This window comes from Tasmannia lanceolata, unplaced genomic scaffold (assembly GCF_043159265.1).
Source record: "Tasmannia lanceolata isolate RefF3 unplaced genomic scaffold, GAP_Taslan_0.1 ptg000037l, whole genome shotgun sequence".
In the NCBI taxonomy this organism is placed as follows: Eukaryota; Viridiplantae; Streptophyta; class Magnoliopsida; order Canellales; family Winteraceae; genus Tasmannia; species Tasmannia lanceolata.
In genome coordinates, this window is record NW_027518714.1 from 10,443,604 (window position 1) to 10,466,193 (window position 22,590).

The window sequence follows — 22,590 nt, forward strand, 5'->3', positions numbered from 1 at the left end:
GTTGGTGAACAAGGTGCTCACCATTGATCTGATGGGGCCATCTTGGGCAACCTAGTGGGTCTAGGTCTAATGCTCAACGGGGAAATCATTGGCAAGATCGATCTGTGGCGAAATCAATGGCTGAAAAACATCTTTAGAATGTCTTTTCATCATGCTTGATCAAAGGTCTAAAAAGCTGGGTCTCGCATTCCATACCATTATTTTTCCTATTTAATTATGCCCCGTTGTCATTTCCGCCCTAATTTTTTCGTTCAAAAATTTATTTATTTATTTTTGAATAAAATGCTAGAATTGTTAAGGAATAGGAATCGGCAAAATACGGCGATTCCTATTCCAAATCCCATGGAAATGGAATGCAAAAAGAAATTAAAATAAAAAATTTAATTAAAAATCCAAATAAAATTTTCATTCCAGCTGAGGTGGAATCAGAATACCACCTCTTTGGGTGGGAAACAGATTTCATCATTATTTCTGCCCTCCCAATGAGAGGAGGGAATGATGATGTATAATGTTGGCAACCAAACATGGAATCTGCATTCATTGGAACTGAAGTTGATTGGCAAATGAACTTGCAATTAATGCCGACATGTAGCTCTCATGGCCAACCCCTCTATTTAAATCTTTCCCACAAACAAACCCAACTCCATTTCCATATCACTCTCTACCTACAAACCCATTACTCCTGGGGTGAGTGCCAGTGGAACCCTTCAAATTATTTCTCATTTTAATCGTTTTTGGGAACAGATTTGAAAAGTTGAGACTTTTTTATGCGGGAAATAAAATTGGGATTTGCCGGGCAATTTTGTGGAAAGCCATTTCGCGCCTGACCTTTGCATGTGAGAACAGCCACCTTCTCACATCCAAAAGTCAGCCGCAAAATGGCTTTCCGGGAAATTGGCTAGCAAGTCCCAAGGAAATTTGTTGTTCAAATTAGGAGAGTATTACAGGAGAAAGAAGGTCTGGTAATTCTGTATTAAGGAACTTTGTTTAGAGCTCTGCAACCACAACGCCATTCAACCTGTGCTGGTCCTATTTATTAAACGTTTTTTCGGTTCAATTTTGAAAAGTTGAGAAATTTTACATTGGACAAAAAACAAACCCAGTATTGAGAGAAAATTTTGTAGTAAAACTTTTTTATTTATTAAGGAAGATGGGTTTTATTGATTTTATTGGCGTTCATATATGGATTACTATTTACTAACGAACAACCATATAAAGAACAACCCTGAAAAGACCCCTGTTTTGGACATTGGTGCATTGAAGAAAATCAAATAAGGTGAAACAAAAATAGTTCCAGGAATTAAGAGGTCTTTGCCTGGAAGAGTTGAGATTGTTGATGGTTAGAAACTCAAGGTTGATTAGGTGGTTTTGGCTACTGGCTATAGTAGCAATGTGCTGCGTGCCTAGTTGGGCCCACTTAGGTAAAATAAATTAGTTTGTCTTCTTTTTTTGGTATTTTCTCTCTAGTAAAGGATAAGTGTCTTAGAGGTAAGATTGATCTAGATTGGCTCGGGTAGGAGTTTTAGAGGAATTGGTAAGTGGGTTTTTTATTTACAAAAAAATAGAGCAATGATAGAATGAAGGGCGCCCTTGCAAAACTAGTTTCAAAGGCGCCCTCATTGGTCAATTTCACCAGAAGTGCATTTAAGATTGAGCCGTAAAAAGAGCATGGATCCAGAAAATGTGGCAACCATGTTAGACTTTGTGGAAATCAACTAATGGGGGCGCCCTTGAATCTGATTTTTGCAAGAGCGCCCTTCATTTTATCATTCCTATTACATATAACAGAAATTTATCTTAGAAATTGTGTTTTTGCACAAAGAGGACTGACCCTTCCCTTGAAGTAGGTCAAGAGGTTGATCCTCCATCTAAGAAGATCAATTTCGTTACAAATCGAATCAGGCTCATAACACAATGTTCCTTCATATGTGAGCTCAGTTTCTCCTTATTCATTTATTTTAGAATGATGAACAAGAGTATGTATTTTACTTTTATTTTCTCTTGTTTCCTGATTTTGGTTTATATTGGGTTATTCTTTTCTATAGTAGTTCAATTTGCTCTCTGTTGGTTTGATAAATCAGAAAAGTATAGAAATGAAAAAGGAGTTTCCTAATAAAACATGAGAACAGTAGATGTGAGGTGCCTTAGGACTAAAACCATGTGCTCACTTTGACATAAGCTATCAATAAAATTAAAGTTCCTCTTCACTTGTTGAATTCTAAAAAAGCCTCGTTGTCCATTTGATAGACCTTGAATCTCAAGAAATCTCCCTTTTAATGATAGCCAACCATGCACTACGTATCTATTATGATTCGGCCACAAAAAGAAAAGGCTTAAAAGGGTACGTTCGAGAGTAGAATTGCTCTCGAGTCTCCAGTGCTAATGCTGTAAGGCGAGGTCTCATTGTGGTAAAAACAAAGCTTATTTAGGATTTGCATGATTGGCAAGATTTTTGGTCCATAGGAGATCTAGAGTAAGGGATAACTTATCAAATGGACGTTCAGATCAATTAACGGTGGGACCCTAGTGGAGACACCTCATTGTATTGCAATTAGCCGGTGACATACCAAAGCATTCCTCCTCGCAAGTCGCAACATAACAACACTACTTCCAAAATTTGGACGGAGAAAGGAGCATAACATTCAATCAAGACCTCTGATCTTGTATATCATCAAGCGATGATGACCCACGTGGTTTGTTAGAAAAGAGACCCAAAGGGGACCAATGGAACTCACCCGTTCAATAGTGGGACCCATCAGAACATTCCCTTTCCCTCTATCCACAGAGGCCTTTCCATCTACCCATATGAATAAAAATGAACCACTATACATCTACATAATAAAAAAACCTGTTTCTCATCTCAGCCAAAATAAAAAATAAAAAAATCACCAGTAATGAATCCCCTCAGGAATCTACACCAAACTGGAGTAGCATCCTTCCTCAACTATATCATGTAGGCGTCGAGATTTTGAGCACATATATAGCTTGATCAGGTGTGGTCTATCGTGCCAACATTGCAGCTTGATCAGGTGCGGTCTATCGTGCCAACATTGCTGACTTGTCGATGTATGAGCGAGCTTGAGTACTCAATCCCGCTCTCCGAGGATGACACTTGAGATGATGAGGATGACAAGTCCGGTCCCGCTGAAGTTTCTCTTTGTGATTGGCTCCTGAAACTCGAAGTTTCTCTTTGTGATTGGCCCCTGAAACTCTGGGAGCCGAGAGATGGCGGGTCCAGTCTGGAAGGTTCGGGGTTCTGATCCATCTGACCCTCATCAGCAAGTCGCTTTAGAAGGTTCATGGCCGTCTGACCCGCATCAGCAAGTCGCTTTAGTACGTTCATGACCGTGGGACCCGCATCAGCAAGTAGCTTTAGAAGGTTCATGACCGTTGGTATAATCTTTGATAACAATGAAAGGATCCCTGAGAGCTGCATTCAAGACCAGCATAGATGAAACTAATGGGAAGGGTAAGACCAGAAATTTAAGCTACTCCGAGGATCACCGACCTCAAATAATGTCACCATTTAAAACAAAAAACATATAAAAGCTTCAAAAAAGTAAGAAAAGCAATATACCATCCAATATATGTAGGCTACTGATATTGGCACTGCCATGTTTTGCTGATTGAACTAACTCACCTTGTCATTTCTTTGTTAATTGGCTTTTGAGAGCTTTTTGGGAATTGTAATAACCTTTGATAGGTGGTTAAACATTAAAAGACAAGTAATTTAGTTCAATTATTAAAACATGGCAGTGCACAAATCAGTAGCCTATGTGTTTTATCTGTAAAAATAAAAAATGATTTCATTTAAATTACATTTATGCAAGAATATAGCCAACTAATGTGAAGTAACTTAAAAATGAGCTTGCATTGACAGACACCATTCCCAAATAAACCAATTTGAAATGTCCATTTCATTATAGAGAACTGACATTCCACTCCTTTTACCATTTTTTTTCTTTTAGTTCCATTGTGCGCGCACAAACAGATATATATGGCTTTTCTAGATGGTTGGGACTTGGGACCATTGGTTAGTAGTCCTATAATTGCAAGATATGGTTCATAAATATCATGTGCTCCATTATCATGATAACAACTATAATGGTTAGTTTTCTACTTTTGTATTGTGGTATGTAATATAGTATATTTTATATATTTAATACGTTGCCCATTCAACGAGTTTATTTCAAATTACTGATTACAACTTAGAATTTTGTTACTCACAGCACCATGGCGGAACTCCCCTCCAATGTGAAGCTGAATCCATAGGGCTCTGAATAAGACACAAATAATAAAAAGCGCCATGAGGTACAGAGGACTCCTGCATACCAACAGAGGAAACACATGTTAGTCAGAGATAATTAAAAAAAATATAAACATAAAAACACAAAAAAATAAAAAGTGAGCAGACAGAAACAAAACATAAACACTGTAAGCAAACTCAAGGAGCAAACTGAAATGAAATAAAATGCTAGGCAACTTGGTTATTGGTGATTACTTGAGTAGAAGATTCAGTATAAGCATAAACTCATTAAACCCTAGGACAACCATTACAAGAATCACCCATGGAGAAGGTAACCCGTTGTTACCACGCCTGTGTGCTTCCTGAACAAAACAAATAGTATGTGGCATTATCAGATATGAATGTTCTGAAATAATGTAAAAATTACAAAGGGAAACATTCTTTACATAATCAAAATAACAAGAAAAGAGACATACGAACACATCAAGAAATTATGCAAGCATAGAATTCATATGAATAGTGCCAACTATGTCATGAATAGTCTCGTGAACAATGTTAAGAATACTGAATAGGGCATGGGAGTGACGCAGGCCCTCTTTTATTCTAATTCACTCAAGTGGCTTACGTGAAACTTAAAAAAATTACCTAATAACTCTATAACTTAATATCTTATCAAAGACTCATTTAAATAGGATGATGGCGCCACTCCGTGTGTCAGAATTTGTCTTGTGAATAGTCCCAACTCCTCTCATCTTTGGTGCATGCCTTTGGTCCATTTCTGGGTCAGAAACAACCCCTGCTTTGGTTCTCCTTGCATGGGTTTCAACGACCTGTGGATGCTCTGACTTTTTTTGAAAAATATTACATTGATTAAATAAGATATATTACAAATGCACATTGAGAGGCAAAGAATGCTCCCAAAACAATAGGTCTCAAGAAGCACCAAAAGAAAACATTGATTAAATATTAATTAAATAAGAAATATTCTAAATGCAGATCAAGATGCAAAGAATACACCAAAAACAATGAGTCTCTAGAAGCACCCAACATGGCAAGATTACCGGCCAAATCATTAGCACTTCTAGGAATAAGCAAAAATGAGAACCCATTCCAAATATAGAGTTTTAATCTCATCAATGAATTTGGCTAATCTCCACGGTACCCTTTCCAAACATAAAGTTTTAATCTCATCAATGAATTTGGATAATCTCCACAGTCTGTCGCTCGCTAATCCCCTTGGCCCATAACCTAGTATTGAAAGTTGCTTTCCACATCCAAATTCCCCTCCAACTAGTTAATGAAGATGATAGATAACCGATGAAGAGCATGGACCATGGCCTCAGAAGAATCAGTGTGCCCAATCGGACCAGCAAAAGTGTAGATGATGTTACCCAAGAGATCCCTGAATACGCCACCAATACCTGCTATGCTTGGGTTGACAAGGGAGCAACCGTCAACATTGCGTTTGAGTATGTTCCTTGAAGGGGGTTTTCACCTAGCTACCACTTTCTCTTAGGGGACCATACCAGACAGTACCATATCCCAATTTCCGATAATACCATCCGCCGAATAGCCCAATAAGTAACTGTGATGCAAAGCCGAAGATGTCACTGTGAATCTAATTTTCATTTCAGTGTTGCTTTTGTTGCTTTTGTCTTGCTTGTTCGCTTTTGTCTCTTGGTTTGTTTTTGGAGACCTACTCGGTCTCTTCTTTTGCCTTTGGGCTTTTATTTTATAGGTCATTGCTCGAAAAAAGAAAAAAAGTGAGCAAATCAGCTCTGCTCCAAAACAGCTTTCATCCAATAGTTAGACAAATAGCAACTGAAGATTATAATCATTCAAAAAAAAAAAAAAGCAACCGAAGATTATGCAAGCAGTAAAATGAATTCCATGCATCATCAAAAGTTGGAAAAAAAATCTCTAGAACCCAATGTAATTTATTACATGTCATTGTGATAAAGTCATGAAACAAGTAAAATCCATAAAGAATGTGGGAGGAAGATAAGAAGGAGAAACAAAATGTACAGTAGTAGAAGGTACCTGTACAGATATAGCTTGGGTGACCGTATACTCAGTTTCTTTTTGGAGCTGCGTCCACAAAGATTTACATTGTACAGGCGAAATCAATGTATTTTTTGGAGGAACCTGGTCGACAAACAACAACATCAGTGCTGGATGCATCTTCTCACATAATAAAGAAAGAAAGCATCATCTATAATACCTCTTCCCATGTGCTAGAAGCAAGTGCATCTGTAGAATGTCTCGTAAGAGCAACAGCGTTGGTTCCATCTGTAAGGGAAGAAAAGAGTACATTCTCAATTTGATCTGGTTTCTCATCCAAACGTATGGCAGCCATTACAGATAGAAGTTTCAGGGCCTGCAACACAAAGGTAGGAACTTAGCAAAACCCCATGTTTCATACAGAAAAGGAGATTTTCGGGAAACACTGAAAAGGTATGTTCGCAATTTTCAACATACCACAATACGAGCATCCTTTGTGATTGCTCGAATGTCTTCTTTCCCAGTCCAGACCCTTGGCATCGAATCATTGTCATGTCTAAACACTGTTGAAAACCTGAAAATAATTCAAATGTGACAACAAGCTTTCAGTAAAAAGAGAAAAAAAGTAGGGAAACAAACACCACCAGGGGATCATAAGTGCTACCTATCCGTCATACGATTCAGAACCTTCCCGGCTTCTTCTCTTGACTTTTTTTCCACCACATTTCTTGCAAAGTCAACAAGATTTCCCACCATTTTGTCAAAAGTTGTTTGGTCCAATTCAAAACCTGCAAGGGCAGTCGAAAATCCTGATACAGCAACCTCCGTCTCACGTTTAAGAAGTCTTCTTATGGATCCCCACGTATCTTGTCCAGCAGCATCAAATAGGGACTCAACAGGTTCAGCAAGTGCTTCAGTAAGTTGTTTCTGTAGGACAATAAGATAACCTCGAGTTGTTAGTATATACAAAATTGCAATATATTACCAATAAAAGAATCGAGCGTGATGTGTTTTTAACAACTTATTCTTCAATTATTCTTTTCATCCTGACCCAGATGGAAATAGTCAAAGAAAACATAGCAGATTTATGAGACATAAATGTTACAAGCATGGATTTAAATTTCGGTTTCGGCCGAAATCAGGTAATAAAAAAAGTATTATTTTATTAATTCCCAACTTTCGGCCGAAATTTCGGTAATTTCAGCCAAAATTTCGGAATAATGCAATATTTTTTTAAAAATCAATTTTTCCTTGCGAAATTTCGGTCCCAACCGAAATCCAAAATTTCGGACGAAATTTAAAACCATGGTTACATGAAATTAAGGCTAAGTGTAGCACCTCATAATTAGCCACTAATTCAGACAACTTCGCACTACGGACAGATGCTGCATGTGCTTCAATATCACGACGAAGCTTGTCACAGGCTTTTGACGCATCCCAGTCAGCCTGACGTATGGCCACATCTGGAGGTAATAACTCATTAAATGGCGGTGGTCTAATCATTTAATGTTGGCAAGCATACAAAAAAAACACTAATAAATGCAAAGTGTCTAGATTAGAAGGTTAAACAACATTAAAGAATGGACATGACAAGAAAATTGGAGCGAGCATTTTACAATTTTTTTTTTGAATGGTAACTGATTTCATTAAAAAGGGAAAGACCGAGAAAGTCCTCCCCCCCCCCCCCCCCACACACACACCCCACTAAACAAGCATAACACAAAAGAATGAAAAAATACAAAAAAAGGAAATTAAGGAAGCAGAAAGTCAAAAAGCTCCAAAGCCTGCTTCACATCACCATCTTTAGCCAACTTGTCAACTACTTCATTAGCTGATCTTCTTACATTTTGATATGCCATAGAGCACCCAACCGTAATATCCTTTATTTCATCGAAAAAACGAAGAAATCTCTAAGGAGGAACCAACGAACCCTTAAGCCACCTAATGACATTTAACGAGTCTCCTTCCACAATAGTGCTCGCCAACCTCTCACTCCATAGGAGCAACATGCCTTGATATGCTGCTCTAACTTCAGCTTCGTTCGAACCAGCTACACCGATAGGCCCGGAATAAGCCTGCAAAACTTCACCAGAGGAATTCCTCAAAACACCCTCGATCCCAGCTAGACTGGGGTTACCCAAGCTTGACCCATCAAAATTCAACTTGGAAAAGCCAACAGGTGGATTGACCCACTTCTGTAAAAATACAGAATCGGGTACCTGACTGTTGCAAACCACTCTCCACCCCTCCCACAAGTCGTAAGCCGATACAAATTTGAAAATTGGCAGCGCCCTTGCCCATGAAATCGATAATGCAACTACCTTAATATATAGATAGTAAGAAGAATTTGCACGACCTTCGAAAATCCTATTATTTCTTTCCATCCATAGAACCCACATCGTGGCCAATAAAGAAATCGACCACAAAACCTTCTCTTTTTTCCTCCATGGAATAAAAGACCAACCTTCAAAGAGATCCTTAATGTTGGAAGGAAACACCCAAGCAATACCAAATCTCGACAGAACCCCTCCCCAAACCTCTCGAGCTACTTTGCAATGAATAAATAAATGATCCACCGACTCCCCAGCTTCTATACACAAGGTGCAATGATCAACTATAAGCATATTCCTAGCCTTCAAAAAGTCCATTGTTTGTATACGACCTCGAATCGCCGTCCACCCAAAGAAGCAAATACTTGGAGGGACCTTTATCTTCCACAATTTTGCGACAGAATGATCTTTCTGGAACGGATTCAGGCCCTTGTAGAAAGATTTTACCCAAAAGAAACCGGAAGAATCCCAAACCCATAACCTTTTGTCCACCCCTGAAGAGCTAATGTAAGTATCTTCCAAGACCTGAAGTAACGAAACCATCGAGGGCAATTCCCTGTCAAAAAAGCTTTTGCGAAATAGAGGCTTCCAAATGACTTTACTGTCCCTTTTCTCAAAACAATCTTTAACTAAAGCTTGCTTATCAGCGGCCACAACATATAGATCAGGATATAAATCTTTTAAAGGAATGACGGAACACCATAACATATTCCAAAAGGAAATCCTATCCCCCGAATAAACTCTATATCTGAGTCCACGATCAAAACTGGAACTCAAACGCATAATATCCCTCCACAAAGTTACCCCCGGTTTACTGAAACAATTTAGAGATCTTCAATTTCCTAAATCTGCCCCATATTTACCACATAACTTTCGCCCACAATTGTGACTGCTCCTCGCCAAACCTCCACAACCATTTCCCCAAAAGAGAAACATTAACCTGTTTTATCTTTCTAATCCCTAGACCCCCTCCTTTCACAGGTTTACAAACATTTTCCCAAGAGACCAAAGAGAGACTCCTCTTTTCCTTCAATCCTCCCAATAAAAACCTCCTCTAGATCAATTCGATACGCTTCACAACGCTAATAGGGCACATAAATAAAGATAATTGGTAAATAGGAATATTAGACAAAACAACCTTAATCAATGTCAATCTTTCCCCTCTTTTGATACGAAATTCCTTTTCTAGGTATCTAGTCTCCTTTCAATTCTTTCCACAATGGGAGCCCAAGAAACTATTTTAGGTCTCCCACCTCCCAAAGGGAGCCCATGATAAGAAGGAAAACTATCCAAAAGGCAGCCCATAAGATTTGCCAGATTCTTTGCTTCATCCTCTCCCACATCACTGCATATAACCTAGACTTTGAATTTTTTTATCTTTGACCAGTAACGATTTCATAGCATCTCAGCACCGCCTTAAGATTCAAAATGTGCGATACCTGGGGGGAACTAAATAATAGAGTATCGTCCGCGAATTGCAGATGCGACACCTCAACCCCATTCTGGCCACATTTTATCCCCTTAACTAGCCCCATGGACTTGCCTTTCTCCATTAAAAGACTCAAAGCTTCAGCTACAATTAAAAACAGGAAAGGAGATAACGGATCCCTTGCCGCAAACCTCTCGACGATCTGAAAAATCCTTTTGGAGAACCATTAATAAGAATGGAAAACCAAGCCGACGATAAGCAACTTTTTATCCACCCCCGCCACCTGTTCCCGAACCCCATTTTCCCAAGGAAATAATCCAAACAATGCCATTCCATTCTATCATAAGCTTTTTCCATGTCTAGTTTGCAAACAACACCTTCAGTACCCGTCTTTACCATCCGATCCACCGTTTCATTTGCCACCAAAGAACAATCCAAGATCTCCCTGGCTCACAAAAGCACACTGATTTACCAAAATAATAAGAGGAAGAACCACTTTCATCCTGACTGCCAATATCTTTGACAGGACTTTATAAAGGCAACCAACTAGACTTATAGGCCTAAAATCCGAGATCTTCACCGCACCTTTAATTTTTGGCAACAGAGCGATGAACGACGCACCAGTGCCTCTATCCAACACCATTCCTTCAAAGAATTCCTTGAAAAACAATAATTTCTCACAAGCAATTTTCCCTCTGTGTATCCTTTAGTTTCGAGATTTGGGCAAAGCAAAGAGAAATACATGATACATGACTCAACTCAACTCAACTAAGCCTTTGTCCCAAACTAGTTGGAGTCGGCTAATGAATACTTTAGAAAATTTTCATGGAGAAGGTGAAAGAATCTACCCGGCAAATACATGATACATGACTGAATCAGAAAATTAAGTATCCATTACACCCCAAAAATTCCCATTGAAGAACTCAACGCTAATGGAATTAAGCAAGTGTGGATAGAGAAAAAAGTAGACCTATGGGGGTAAAACATAGATGGTTACATGTCAGATGCCACCAGTTATTTCACCCCTAACCAAGAAAGCTGCAGATAAAAATCTCGATCAAATGATAGTCCCAAGTTAAGTCCACAGATTCCATATAACTCGGTTTGCCACATAGTTGCTAGAGTAGGAAGTGAGTGTGAGAAACGAGGGGTTTTACAAAATGGAAAATGCAGGAAGCGAGAGGAAACGTGTGAGAAGCTGCATTGAAAGTCAACATGAAGCATGTAATAAGTCTCACCGGAAGAGAACAAGAAGTGTATAGAAAGAGTAGGGTTAGGGAGGAAGGGCTAACGTAGGCCTGGCGTACGATATGGCTATCGTGCACGGTTAGGGGCGCACAATAGATATAGGTCCTCAAGCGGGATTTTTGAAAATCGGATTTGCCAGCTGGAATGTGGTGGAGAAGTCTGTGCGGCATGGCGGCTTGACTTGGTGGGGCCCTACAATTATGGCACTTTTGTTGGATTCGATAAGTTAGGCTATTGGGTAATGTAATGGGGAATAGAATGGGTAGTATACAACAGATATTTCTACTGTATGTAGAGGGTGGTATTGTTGTAGCCTGTTAGGGGACAGCTTGTCCCTTTTTTGGTACTCTTTGGAATAATAAATGTCAATTTTCAAAAAATGTAGGCAAGGATTACTAGTGAGAAGCCAGGTGCATACGTTGTCTCCTGTATTGAATTTGGAACAATCAACATCAATGAAGAAGTTTTAGTCCCGCCCTAAAAATTGGGTTGGACACCATATTTTCAACATAAACATCAATATTGCCTAAGAAGTAGTATGTAAGGCATTAAGAAAGACAATATCATCAAAATAAAAGGCATCAAGCAAGACAAATCATATAAAGCGTACCTGAACACCCTTTGTCAAACTCAAGCATACATGATAGAGTACAGTCACGAACAGATGCAGCAAAGCCTGTACCTTTCTTCAGCGATAGTTCTAATCCGTTCTTAAAACTATCAAGAGTCTTAGAACGGAGATGCCCCAGCATGGCTTGATATGCTGGATGGACAAGCTGCAAAAGAAAAAAAGAAAAAAAGAAAAAAAAGAGCATAAAATAGGATCAAGGGCGACCCAGTGCACGAGGCTCCCGCCATTGCGAGTTCTGGGGAGAGCATAAAATAGGATCAGTAGTTTATTATTCAAATCATTTATATCCTTCTCTAATGGAGTTACTGCTTAGAACACTAAATTTGGAGTGTGTTCATTACACAAGTTAGCCTTCTCAATTTGTTTACCATGGAAGCTAGAAGACTATCAAAAGGGGTCTCCTTCACAAACTTTCTGATCTCCTCTCCAAACATCCTCTCTCACATCATATGCTTGTGTCTTGATTTGCATTCACATCATTTTGTATATATTGGCACTTGGAAAACACTTTGAAAATGGGATTCCGTTTGGAAAATAAAAAGGGGACTGAATGACCGTTGGTTTGACCCGTGTAAATGTGTATTTGCTTTTATGGGGATTTGAGCTCCCTCCAATTTGCCTTTAGTGGACTTGGCTCAAATGGTTGAAGCCCATTTTTTTCCCCAAAATGGAATCCCATTTTTCTAGCAGTGCTCTTGGCACTGTCCCTTTTTTTCTTTTTTTTTAAAGAACATTTATAGTTTATACTTCATCAATTCAAAAATGGTGTAGCAATAGTTAGTGTAAGGGTAAAAGGATGTGCAAAAGTAGGAGTCAGAGTGATGATCAATATTCAGCCCCAAAGGGCTCAATATCCATAATCTCTTTCCACAAAGTTGAATATGAAGTCACTATATGTGTTACTAGGGTTGATTTCAGCATAAAAGTGATGAGGATCGGGTCCCGGCCAAAGTCTTGAAGGGACCTGCTCCAGCAGTAGTGTAGGGACACAAATGTAATAAGCCTTAATTGGCATTACTCGTAATTTCTTCATTTAGTAGTGTATATTTGTATGTAGGGTACACTTGTAATATTTGAGAGTGCGAGGGACCTTATAGGAAGGAATTAAATGTAATATTTGGGAGGAAAACCTCTATAAATAAGAGAGGGCTAAACTCATTTAGGCCTTTTTTATTTGAAAACCTTGGAAAGATAGAAAACTTGTGGAAGGGGGAGAATTTCTCAGTTATCTTACAAGAAGAGAGCTGTGATGGAAGTTAGAGAGGGAAATCCGGCCTTGTAAGGCCTTCTTTTACTTCTTCTCAGATTGCGATCGCAACTGAGCTTAGTTTTATTTATTGCTGTATTTCATTTTCAGATTCAATAAAATTTCCATCTTCATCTACTAACAATAAAATTTGAAAATGGAAATAAAAAGCATATTCACGATTTTTTCATCTTCATTTTTCCATCTTCATCTACCAAAATTTTGAATGGGAGCCTTAGAAGTTTTTTTCCATTAAGATGAAGATGGAAACGATCGATCCTACTCGGGAAGTTTTCCACTAAGATGAAGATGGATTAACCTCAAGGACCTTTTTTTCCCGAGTAGGTTTATCAAAAGGCCGAATGGATGAGGGCCTTTTGATAAACCTACTCGAGTGGATTAATTTTTTTTTCCATTAAGATGAAGATGGATTAACTTGGGAGCCTTAGTAGATGAAGATGGAAATTTTATTGTTTCATCTTCATCTATTTCCATTTTTTCATCTTCATTTTCTGCTCAATCCAATCGCCACGATCCATTTCATTGCTTCTACTAACAAAAAACTTGTTGCAATCCAACTGTTTTTCCCAATAAAGATAGTTTTCAAAGGAATTTTTTTAATTCTTTTTATAGAATCTCAACCAGATTCTTCAGTGTGTTCTTCGTTAGTTTCGATTTCTCCACCTGTTTTCGATTGTTTAGCATCATCTTCACTTTTATAGTTTTCTTTCTTTAAATACACAGCATATTGGTCATTTTTCATCATTGAATCAAGCTTTTGAAGGAATTTCGGAATCCTACATTAATTACAACGTATGGTTAAATTTTGTTCTTCGACAAACCATATTTTCTACCAATTTCGTTCTAATTTGCTTTGAACTTTGTGGTCTTGCTCAATTTGAAGGAATTTAAGAATCCTCCATTAATTCCAGTGTCTGCTTAAATTTTGTTCTTCAACAAACCCTATTTTCTACCAATTTTATTCTGATTTTCTTCAAATTTCGTGGTCTTGCTGCTTCAATCGAGTTTCTACTAGTTTCTTGTCCTTTGTTTGTCTTTGCATTCTTTGTTACTCACAGCTTACCATTCGTTTTCCATTTACAAGGCCAGAAGTTCGAAATTTTTGCTGGATCGATTTTCTACCATAATTCGACCACTGTTTAGAATCAATTGGAGCTTCACTTTGAAGAAACTAGCAGAGTTTCTAGTTCTGCACGAAAATTAGTTGCTAGAGTTATTCGTCATTGGATCAAATCCCTCAACTTTAGTGTCAAAATTTGATTTCTTGAAGGACGGAGCTTGCTGACCTATAAGATCTGTTGGAATCTAGGTGAAACGAGGGTAGCACTGACATGTTCAAAACCGAGTACTTTTGAATGGAAGCATTAGAAGTTGTAGCCAACACATTAGTGTGTGTTTTCTTGCAATCTAGCAGTTTCTGATCAGCACAGATTCAGTCCATTGTTCCGTTTGGGGTAAAACCACTATCTCTGAATAGAAATTATGCTTTTGGAAACCTACTGGAATTGAGTTCAATGGCGGAAACTTGTATGTAACTGAGGTTGGCAGCAGTTAGCCTTGATAGTTGGCACACGCCTTGATCCGCACTATGGCTCCACCATATGTGCCCTATTTTGACCTATGGTGATTATGAGGCCACTTGTGTACGATGGATAGATGCTCTTGGGGAGTCTCATTATTATTACGGCTGGAACCACCAGGAGACTATATGGCAATTTGAAGCTTTTGCATTTCAATAGATGCCTAACAAATATTTCAATGTAGAAAAAAACGTTCCACTTCCACATTTAAAAACACAGTAGGATGTGTAATGTGACAAACAATTCCATTTTCCAAGTAGTTGAATATCATATTAAACTAGCTAAATTAGGAAATTCCAAGTTCTCTGCCACGATTCAGTCATAAAATAGCATTTTGAAGATTTCTCATTTCAATGAAGGCCTAAAAAATATTTCAATATAGAAAAAATTGTTCCACATTTAACAACACAATAGGATGCCTTAAAACATAACTAAGAAAAGGGTACATAGCCTTACATGTAATGCCTTAGACTCCAATTGTTGGCGCTTTGCAGCCCTCACACCCTCATCGAAGTAGATAGCCTCCATGTCATACCTAGTAAAAAATGGAAGGTAAAACAATGATACAGTTTCCAAACTGCCAAATCCAGCTGATTCAAATAACACATTCAGTCTTAACAATTATACAAGAAAAATGAACACACCAAAATATAGAACTATTAATTGATAACACATGGTATATCATTATCATGTAAAATGGGAAATTGAGCACATAAAGATTTTTAGTCAGTTGCACTTGTAGGTTGGATAAAGTTGAATCTCAATAGCGACACACAGCGGCAAAAGGTTCACGATCTGTGATAGTTGCTTCTGCTGGCCCAATGGGTATAGGCAAGCTATAGAGGCAGAATTCAGGAGCTGAAATCGAATAGGATTAAAGCAATGTTACCGGGAACACAGTTCGTTTCGGTATGCGGTACGGATATGGGTACAATGATTAGTCTGATACGCGGTACGATGGTAGTACGCCATACTTATTTATTGAAAAAGAATGTTCCAGTTCCAAATCAAAATATATAAAATTTGAAGATCTCAAAATATCACTAAATAAAGTATCAGCATATATTGCATACTCAATCTTAAAAGAAACCAAACAAAAAACAAACACCTAGTTCTGAAAACTAATAAGCTAGTGTGCTGTTATCTTTCCCTTATCCACCAAAGTATCCCCTCTTGCAAAGCTTGATATGAGAGTTTGTTGTAGTCTGGGATGACAAGGACACCATTTTTAGCAATCCGGATCGCGAACGTATCGCATTTGGGGTCGTGCAACCCAGATCGTGAGACAATAGGGGTGGTAGCAACCCTGGTAACATTGGATTAAAGCACTAGAGAAATTGGGGTATACTAAGATCTGGTTTGAGGCATCTGAGTTCTATTGTTAAGGTGTTTGAAGGCATCCATTCCTCCCAGGCACTTCATGCAATCCAAACAGGACCTTATGGAAATAAAGCATGAGTATAAAAATGCAGCAGAAGTTCTCTTACTCTGACAGATAAGCATCTAAAATGGAGCTAAGTTTTTTCCCAAAGCCTGATACTGGACCAGATTGAACACCTTCCTCCAGTTCCAACCAACCCTAAAAGTGCATCCAAAAAGTTCATCAGCCATAGGGACAGTTTGCAATCAGACCACAAATGACGCAATAAGCAAATAGATGCTTGCGTACCTCATCGGAGGTCAAACGACTGAGCTTTTCATTAGCAATCTCGTCACATCGAACAGTCGCAACCATTACCTAAATAATGACAACAAATGATATAAAAGTGTCATGCCCATAAGAGGCAATTCCTGCATTCCAAACTCTCCTCGCCAAGATTTAGCGTTTGATTGTTCTTTGTAAGTCATGTAAAATGAATGTTATAGAGGGCTAGGGGGGACACCTTGTCCTGTCCACCCCTATCTATGGTTTCTTCCAATCAATAAAGTCACCTTAATAAAAAAAAAAGAAATAAATAAATATCAAGCACCTTGTGAGCAGGAAGGTCAAGATCCTTATTCTCTCGTATAACTTTCCATATCTGTTGGGCACTGAAAGAAAATGCGGAAGCCGGAACAACACCCCTTCTATCACCAGCAAGCCGTCCTGGGGCAATAGAATGGAAAAAACGCTGCCTTAGTTGTGCAACCTGTATAAGACATAACATAAGGGTGTCATTATCAAAAATTAAATTATTGATGTGAGACCACTTATTGCTTGATGAATTCAAATACAACACATGGAATATATATAAGTTCATATGAAATCCACCACCATACATATTTCATAACTCAAACAAAGCTGATAGCCAATCCAAATCTAAAGGATTGACAATTGACCATTATACTTGGTGGACTACCTGCTCTTTAAATTGCTCTTCCTTCTCTTCATAGCTGGACAAAGCTGTTACCTCCACCTTCAAGACAAACAATGGTGCATCAGAGAGGAACATATAAAAACTTTTCTAACAATAACTTATAACTCACATTAAAAAATTCGCTGAGTGGAGTATCGATGTGGGCTTTCGGCTTAGAAACAGCATCCCAAATCTGCAGAGATGGGGATCATGAAAATACAGAAAAATAGAAGAGTAAGGCGGAAAGTAGAAAAACAAAATACTAGAAAATGTAGAAAAAGTACCTTTTGAATATCTTCTCTTAGGACAGGTTCTAAATGCTCTAGAGGAGTCTGTATGGAAAACAAGTGACATTAAATACTCAAAACACACTGAGAGCATTTTGTACAAAATCTATAATTTAAAATTGCAAACCTTTGTTTTGTCGCGAATAACAAATAGTAAAATTGTTTTGCGAGGACTGAATAAACGCATCATGACCTTCCATAAAGAAAAATCCAGATCATCAGAATAAACATTGCAACCAAGAGGCTTTTCCATTTCGAAAAGAAAACTATAAATAAGAACCTGGAAAACAGTCTTTAGAAGAGGCTTGTTTGCAGCCTGCTCCCGACCAATATCGTGACACCACCTAGACGAATCATTTTAAATGGTAAAAAACATCAACTGATACGTACTCCAACCATAACCAACAAAATAGAGTTTTATCTTGCAGGATTTTTTTTAATGGTTTTTTTCTTGCAGATAAAATTGAAATACACTAAAATAAAGGACTCACATGTTTATCAGTAAAATGTCTGCAGTTGCCAAAGCAAAAAGGGCACTCTGCTTCTCAAATGTCGTGTCATCCTGATGTTGAAAAGGATAAGACATTGTAGATGAAAATTACAAATGCACAAATTTTCACTTCCATCAAAAAAGAAATCATTCAAAACAACACTAAGCCATATTTCAAATATATAGAATACACAATGAAGCTGCATAATCCTACTCAAAATTATTTCTATATAGCACACTACAAAAAGTATCAAAGTTGCATGAAACATAAGTTTGCAGTTTGAGGGACGAAAGTGAAAGAAAAGCTGCAATATGCTAAGCAACACCCTTACAGGAATAACTCCTTTTGTGGTGCTTATGGGCTCTCTAAGCCACCTTGGATTTTGGCAATGGACATCAAGTCCTCTAGCATCTTTTAGGCACTTTCTAGAAAAGGAGTTATGTGGCTTCTGACTGGTTATTCTTGTCAGAAATGGAGAAAGATTTCGTTAAGTCTTCCGGAGAAGACTAGGTGTAAAGTAAGATGGACTCTACCCCAAAATAATACCTTAATGAATTTTGGCGGCAGCTCTATTGGTCACCTGAGCCTGGCGGCATAGGAGGTGTGTTGAGGAATGATAATAGAGATGGTGACGAGCTTGGGACTAGTAGCATTGTTAGAAAGATTCCCTTCAGTTAGCGAAGTTACAATTGTTGGCTGTAGAGAGTTGAGTAAACTGGTCTGATGCAACTTACCGGTGATAGTCGCTGCATCACCCGCTATGGAAACCAAAACGTCTGGTGCGTCCTCCTCTACTCCTTTTGGCTATCAAAGAGGAACTCTTAAGGGCTGATGAAACCGCTTGTCACCACGACATCAACGTCGAATGTCTTCTGTGTTGGAGAATGAAGGAGCGAGTTAGTTCCATGTTGAGTTTTGGTCCTGCTCCTACAGAAGTCACCATACGTAGTAAACGGGGGCAAGCTTTGGGCATGAACAGAATCAAGAGCCCCTGACTTCGCTAAGTTATAGAGACCCAACTATGGGGAATTCACTACTAAAAGATCCCGCCAAGTGTCCTCCTCCTTCCACCGCCGCTTTCCGACCCACGGGAGTATACAATGACACCTTCCGGACACTAATGCCCGATAACTCCTTTTGTGGTGCTTATGGGCTCTCTAAGCCACCTTGGATTTTGGCAATGGACATCAAGTACTCCGACATCTTTTAAGCACTTTCTAGAAAGGAGTTATGGGGCTTCTGGCTGGTGATTTGTTTCAGAAATGGAGAAAGATTTCGTTAAGTCTTCCGGAGAAGACTAGGTTTAAAGTAAGATGGACTCTGCCCCAAATTAATACCTTAATGAATTTTGACGGTAACTCTATTGGTCACCTGAGCCTGGCGGCATAGGAGGTGTGTTGAGGAATGATAATGGAGATGGTGTTTTTCCAGAGCTATTTCTTTGTGAATTCGAATGAAGAGGAAATGCTATACTCACTAGCCTTCGACGGACTTGTGAGGTGATCAGATCACTTAAGCATTGTGATCGAGTATGGGCCCTCGTACATAAGCAAATTACATCTTGGAGATTCTTGAGTTGGGAAGGGAGGTCAATCCTATGTTGAATCATATCACTAGAATTGCTAATGATATGTCGGATTTTTTGTGTATTTAGGTGGACTTCCCTCTATTAGAGTGGCTTGTGTATGGTCATTCTTCTTTCGTTTGTGTTTTCTTTTCCTTCTTCTTGTGTTTTATCTCCCTGTATGGAAACATAAACTATCATTAGTTTATCTAGCGTACACTTCTTTGTCTTGCTTTCCCTATTAAAGTAATATGGTAATACTTAGGGGTGGACAAGGTTCAGGTCCAACCCGAAGAACAGAACCGAACCGGCTTATTTGGTTCAGTTCTGGTTCCAAAAATTTTGAACCGTTGGTTTTCGGTTCTGTTCTGGGTTTGGGGACCTAGGACCCAAAACCGAACTGAACCGAAGATATATATATATATATATTGTGTGTGTGTGTATCAAACGGGATTTGCTAGCCTCCTTCGCAGAAGCACCTTCGTGCTCCGTCCTTTGCAAGTGATGACAGCCATGCTAGATGAATTAAATGAATAAAGCAAAAGTCAACATATGCAGCTGTCATCACTTGCAAAGGATGGAGCGTGAAGGTGCTTCTACGAAGGAGGCTAGCAAATCCCAAATCAAATTTTAGATTTTCAAACTTAAGCAAATATGGGCCATTGGATCGAGCGAGGCTGGAAGGGAGTGTTAAAACTAATAGTCTTTTTTTTATTTTCATTAAAAAATAAGAGAAAAAGGGGGATTGAATTTGGAAGAAAAGGGGGCTGAAAAAAATAAAAAAGTTGGGTAAACCCAAAACCGAATCAAACCAATCCGATCAACATCGGTTCTAGTTCGGTTCCAGGGTTCCATGGTTCGTTTCTGGTTCCCAAAACGAACCAACCCGAACCATGTCCACCCCTAGTAATACTACAAACCTAATACAAAATGTGGTTCCTAAAGGAAAATACACCACCAAATCCATTAACAACCAGAACTCCACTAGAAACAGCAAATAAAATTAAAGAAGTTTGCTTTCTCCGATCAAAATCTCAAAAAAAATATATCAGTTGACTCACCTCCCCTCTTTCCCTCCCATCAGTGCCCTCTAAATCCATGGCAATTGTGCAAGGTTCAATACCGACACACTTTGCTATCCAGATCCCTTTGGTAGTTTGGCTCCTGTACCAGAAAAAAAGAACATTTAACAGTCATGTTCCTCATATTGCAGTGAATGCCGACAAACAAAAATGAAAAATAAATGTATGTGTGTTCCATACATAGGACATAAGAGGTTTACCTTCGCCTAAAAGTATCCATCTCCCTGAAATTGGTATGGAAAAGATGGTTCAATAGGGTGCTCTTCCCTGCTCAAATAAATAGCTCAAATAAATAGCAGCAATTTTCAAAGTGAAAATACGCAAATAATTGAAACATTAACTGCTACTGCTGCACTTATGACAATGCTCTTTAAGATATACTTACCAAAAAAATGCTCTTTTAGATATACCAAAATCATAGGAAAAATATAAAGTATGACACACACGTCCATTAGAAGATTCAAAACCATTGGGTGGTATTGACAAAAAGTTCATGCTAAAATTAAAGCGAGGAATCCAACTAAAGAATCCACACATCAATGAAGCTGTAACAAAATATGCAATTTCTATTGTCAAAAGAATATGTAATGCTGTGAAAGAAGAAAAGGACCAAGAAGAAGAGAAAAGTGTCACACCCGTTTTTCTTAAGTCCATTTTTGTAGCCTAATTGCAAAAACTAAGCTAATGAAGAAACCACTAACATAATGTTTTGTGTGCTCAAAAGATAAGCAAGCAACACCTCACGAATAGTCTATAGCTGTGGAAGAATATGAGTGTGAAATATGAAATAAAAATTCGCAATCCTGCTATGATTCTTGGATCCTTCAAAAAACCGGAGTATCCGGGAATTGAAAAGGAAACTCACATATGGAGAATACACCTCAGATACTCCTAACCATTACTTATTTTCCTTTCTTTTTCTTTCATGTCACGGATAAGGCCCGGCCATGGCACTTTTATTGATCAATTCTTGCTTAGGATGTATAAGGCCCGATCATATTCGTAGTCCCTCCTTGGCGTTTTGCTCATCTCTTTGATGAGATCCATGATAAAATTGAAGGATCGTCGGTTATATTCATGCACATAAGGAGATCAACTAATAGTGTGGCAGACCACCTGGCCAGGGGTAGAGTAGATAAGCAAGGCTTGGAGTTGTTTGATTTTTTGCCTCCATGATCTAAGGCCTCTATTGTATTGCTTTTATATTCTCTTTTCATCTGTGTTCCTTCTTGTAATTTTGGGACTGACCTTCTAGGTCGCCCCTTTTATGAATGAAATATACTACCATTCAAAAAATAAGGTATATGGCTCAGTCAGGCACTTCGACAACTTGGCCCCTTCCACCTAACCTTGTCCCTCAGGTACCACATTGCCCCAAAACTGCTGAAATCGTTGCCTTCTCTTCATCTCTACCTCGAGTTATCAGCCAATTCATTGGTTTGATGTCATTCAATCCTCTGATTTTGCACCAACACCAGCTCCTCCTTTGAGTAAACCACTATGCAACCCACTATAGTGGTGGTTTCCTCTTAACTCCACCAAAATAATAGGGTAGAGCAACCTGACTTAGCTCTTTCAAGCAATCCTACAATTACTCTTTAGCTTCTCCAAGCTTTAGATTGGTCTACCAAAACAACACTCTTGCCCGACTTCAGCTCTAAACCACTCAATCTTTGCATATTTTCTCAACGTCAACTCCACTTTGGCACTCATCATTTTATAAATCATTAAGCATTGCTTGCCGCTAGGACAGGCCAAAAGAACCATCCCAATGGCCCCAACAAGTCTCCCCACAAGGATCCTCAACTCTCATGCTTAGCCTTGCCTCCCTCTTCACCCAAGCGCGGACCTACAAGCTTAAACACACCAACAATCCCTAATGGTCTTTTTGGGTACCCACTGGCCACTCGAGTCTTCGAGGAGCTTCACCACACAGCAGACTTTCCTGGATCCATCGAAGCTCTCACACTACTGGCCACACAAGTCATCCAACACTCAGATTGAAAAGCGCTTTCGATCTTCTCCCGCACTAGTACCTCAAATTAGAAAGACGCACATGAGCTCACCACAATGTCCCATACCAACACAACTAATTCGC

General features: G+C 38.8%; 1 protein-coding gene across 1 annotated transcript in view; it reads right to left on the bottom strand.

Moving 5' to 3' along the window:
* Nucleotides 1-2,641: 2,641 nt before the first annotated feature.
* LOC143860531 (protein ROOT HAIR DEFECTIVE 3-like) overlaps nucleotides 2,642-22,590 on the bottom strand; it is a 30,578-nt gene continuing 10,629 nt past the window's right edge. Inside the window, exons 3-23 of the mRNA XM_077371213.1 lie at nucleotides 20,693-20,759; nucleotides 20,472-20,574; nucleotides 17,847-17,917; nucleotides 17,636-17,699; nucleotides 17,483-17,548; nucleotides 17,353-17,400; nucleotides 17,199-17,261; nucleotides 17,072-17,128; nucleotides 16,703-16,861; nucleotides 16,402-16,470; nucleotides 16,220-16,311; nucleotides 15,189-15,267; nucleotides 11,865-12,030; nucleotides 7,586-7,710; nucleotides 6,912-7,174; nucleotides 6,725-6,821; nucleotides 6,468-6,623; nucleotides 6,287-6,391; nucleotides 4,502-4,608; nucleotides 4,228-4,324; nucleotides 2,642-3,430 (exon numbers count right to left, since the gene is read on the bottom strand). Coding sequence (XP_077227328.1) covers nucleotides 3,026-3,430; nucleotides 4,228-4,324; nucleotides 4,502-4,608; nucleotides 6,287-6,391; nucleotides 6,468-6,623; nucleotides 6,725-6,821; nucleotides 6,912-7,174; nucleotides 7,586-7,710; nucleotides 11,865-12,030; nucleotides 15,189-15,267; nucleotides 16,220-16,311; nucleotides 16,402-16,470; nucleotides 16,703-16,861; nucleotides 17,072-17,128; nucleotides 17,199-17,261; nucleotides 17,353-17,400; nucleotides 17,483-17,548; nucleotides 17,636-17,699; nucleotides 17,847-17,917; nucleotides 20,472-20,574; nucleotides 20,693-20,759 — 2,459 coding nt within the window. The 3' untranslated portion in view covers nucleotides 2,642-3,025. The remainder of the gene's footprint in view (nucleotides 3,431-4,227; nucleotides 4,325-4,501; nucleotides 4,609-6,286; nucleotides 6,392-6,467; nucleotides 6,624-6,724; nucleotides 6,822-6,911; nucleotides 7,175-7,585; nucleotides 7,711-11,864; nucleotides 12,031-15,188; nucleotides 15,268-16,219; nucleotides 16,312-16,401; nucleotides 16,471-16,702; nucleotides 16,862-17,071; nucleotides 17,129-17,198; nucleotides 17,262-17,352; nucleotides 17,401-17,482; nucleotides 17,549-17,635; nucleotides 17,700-17,846; nucleotides 17,918-20,471; nucleotides 20,575-20,692; nucleotides 20,760-22,590) is intronic.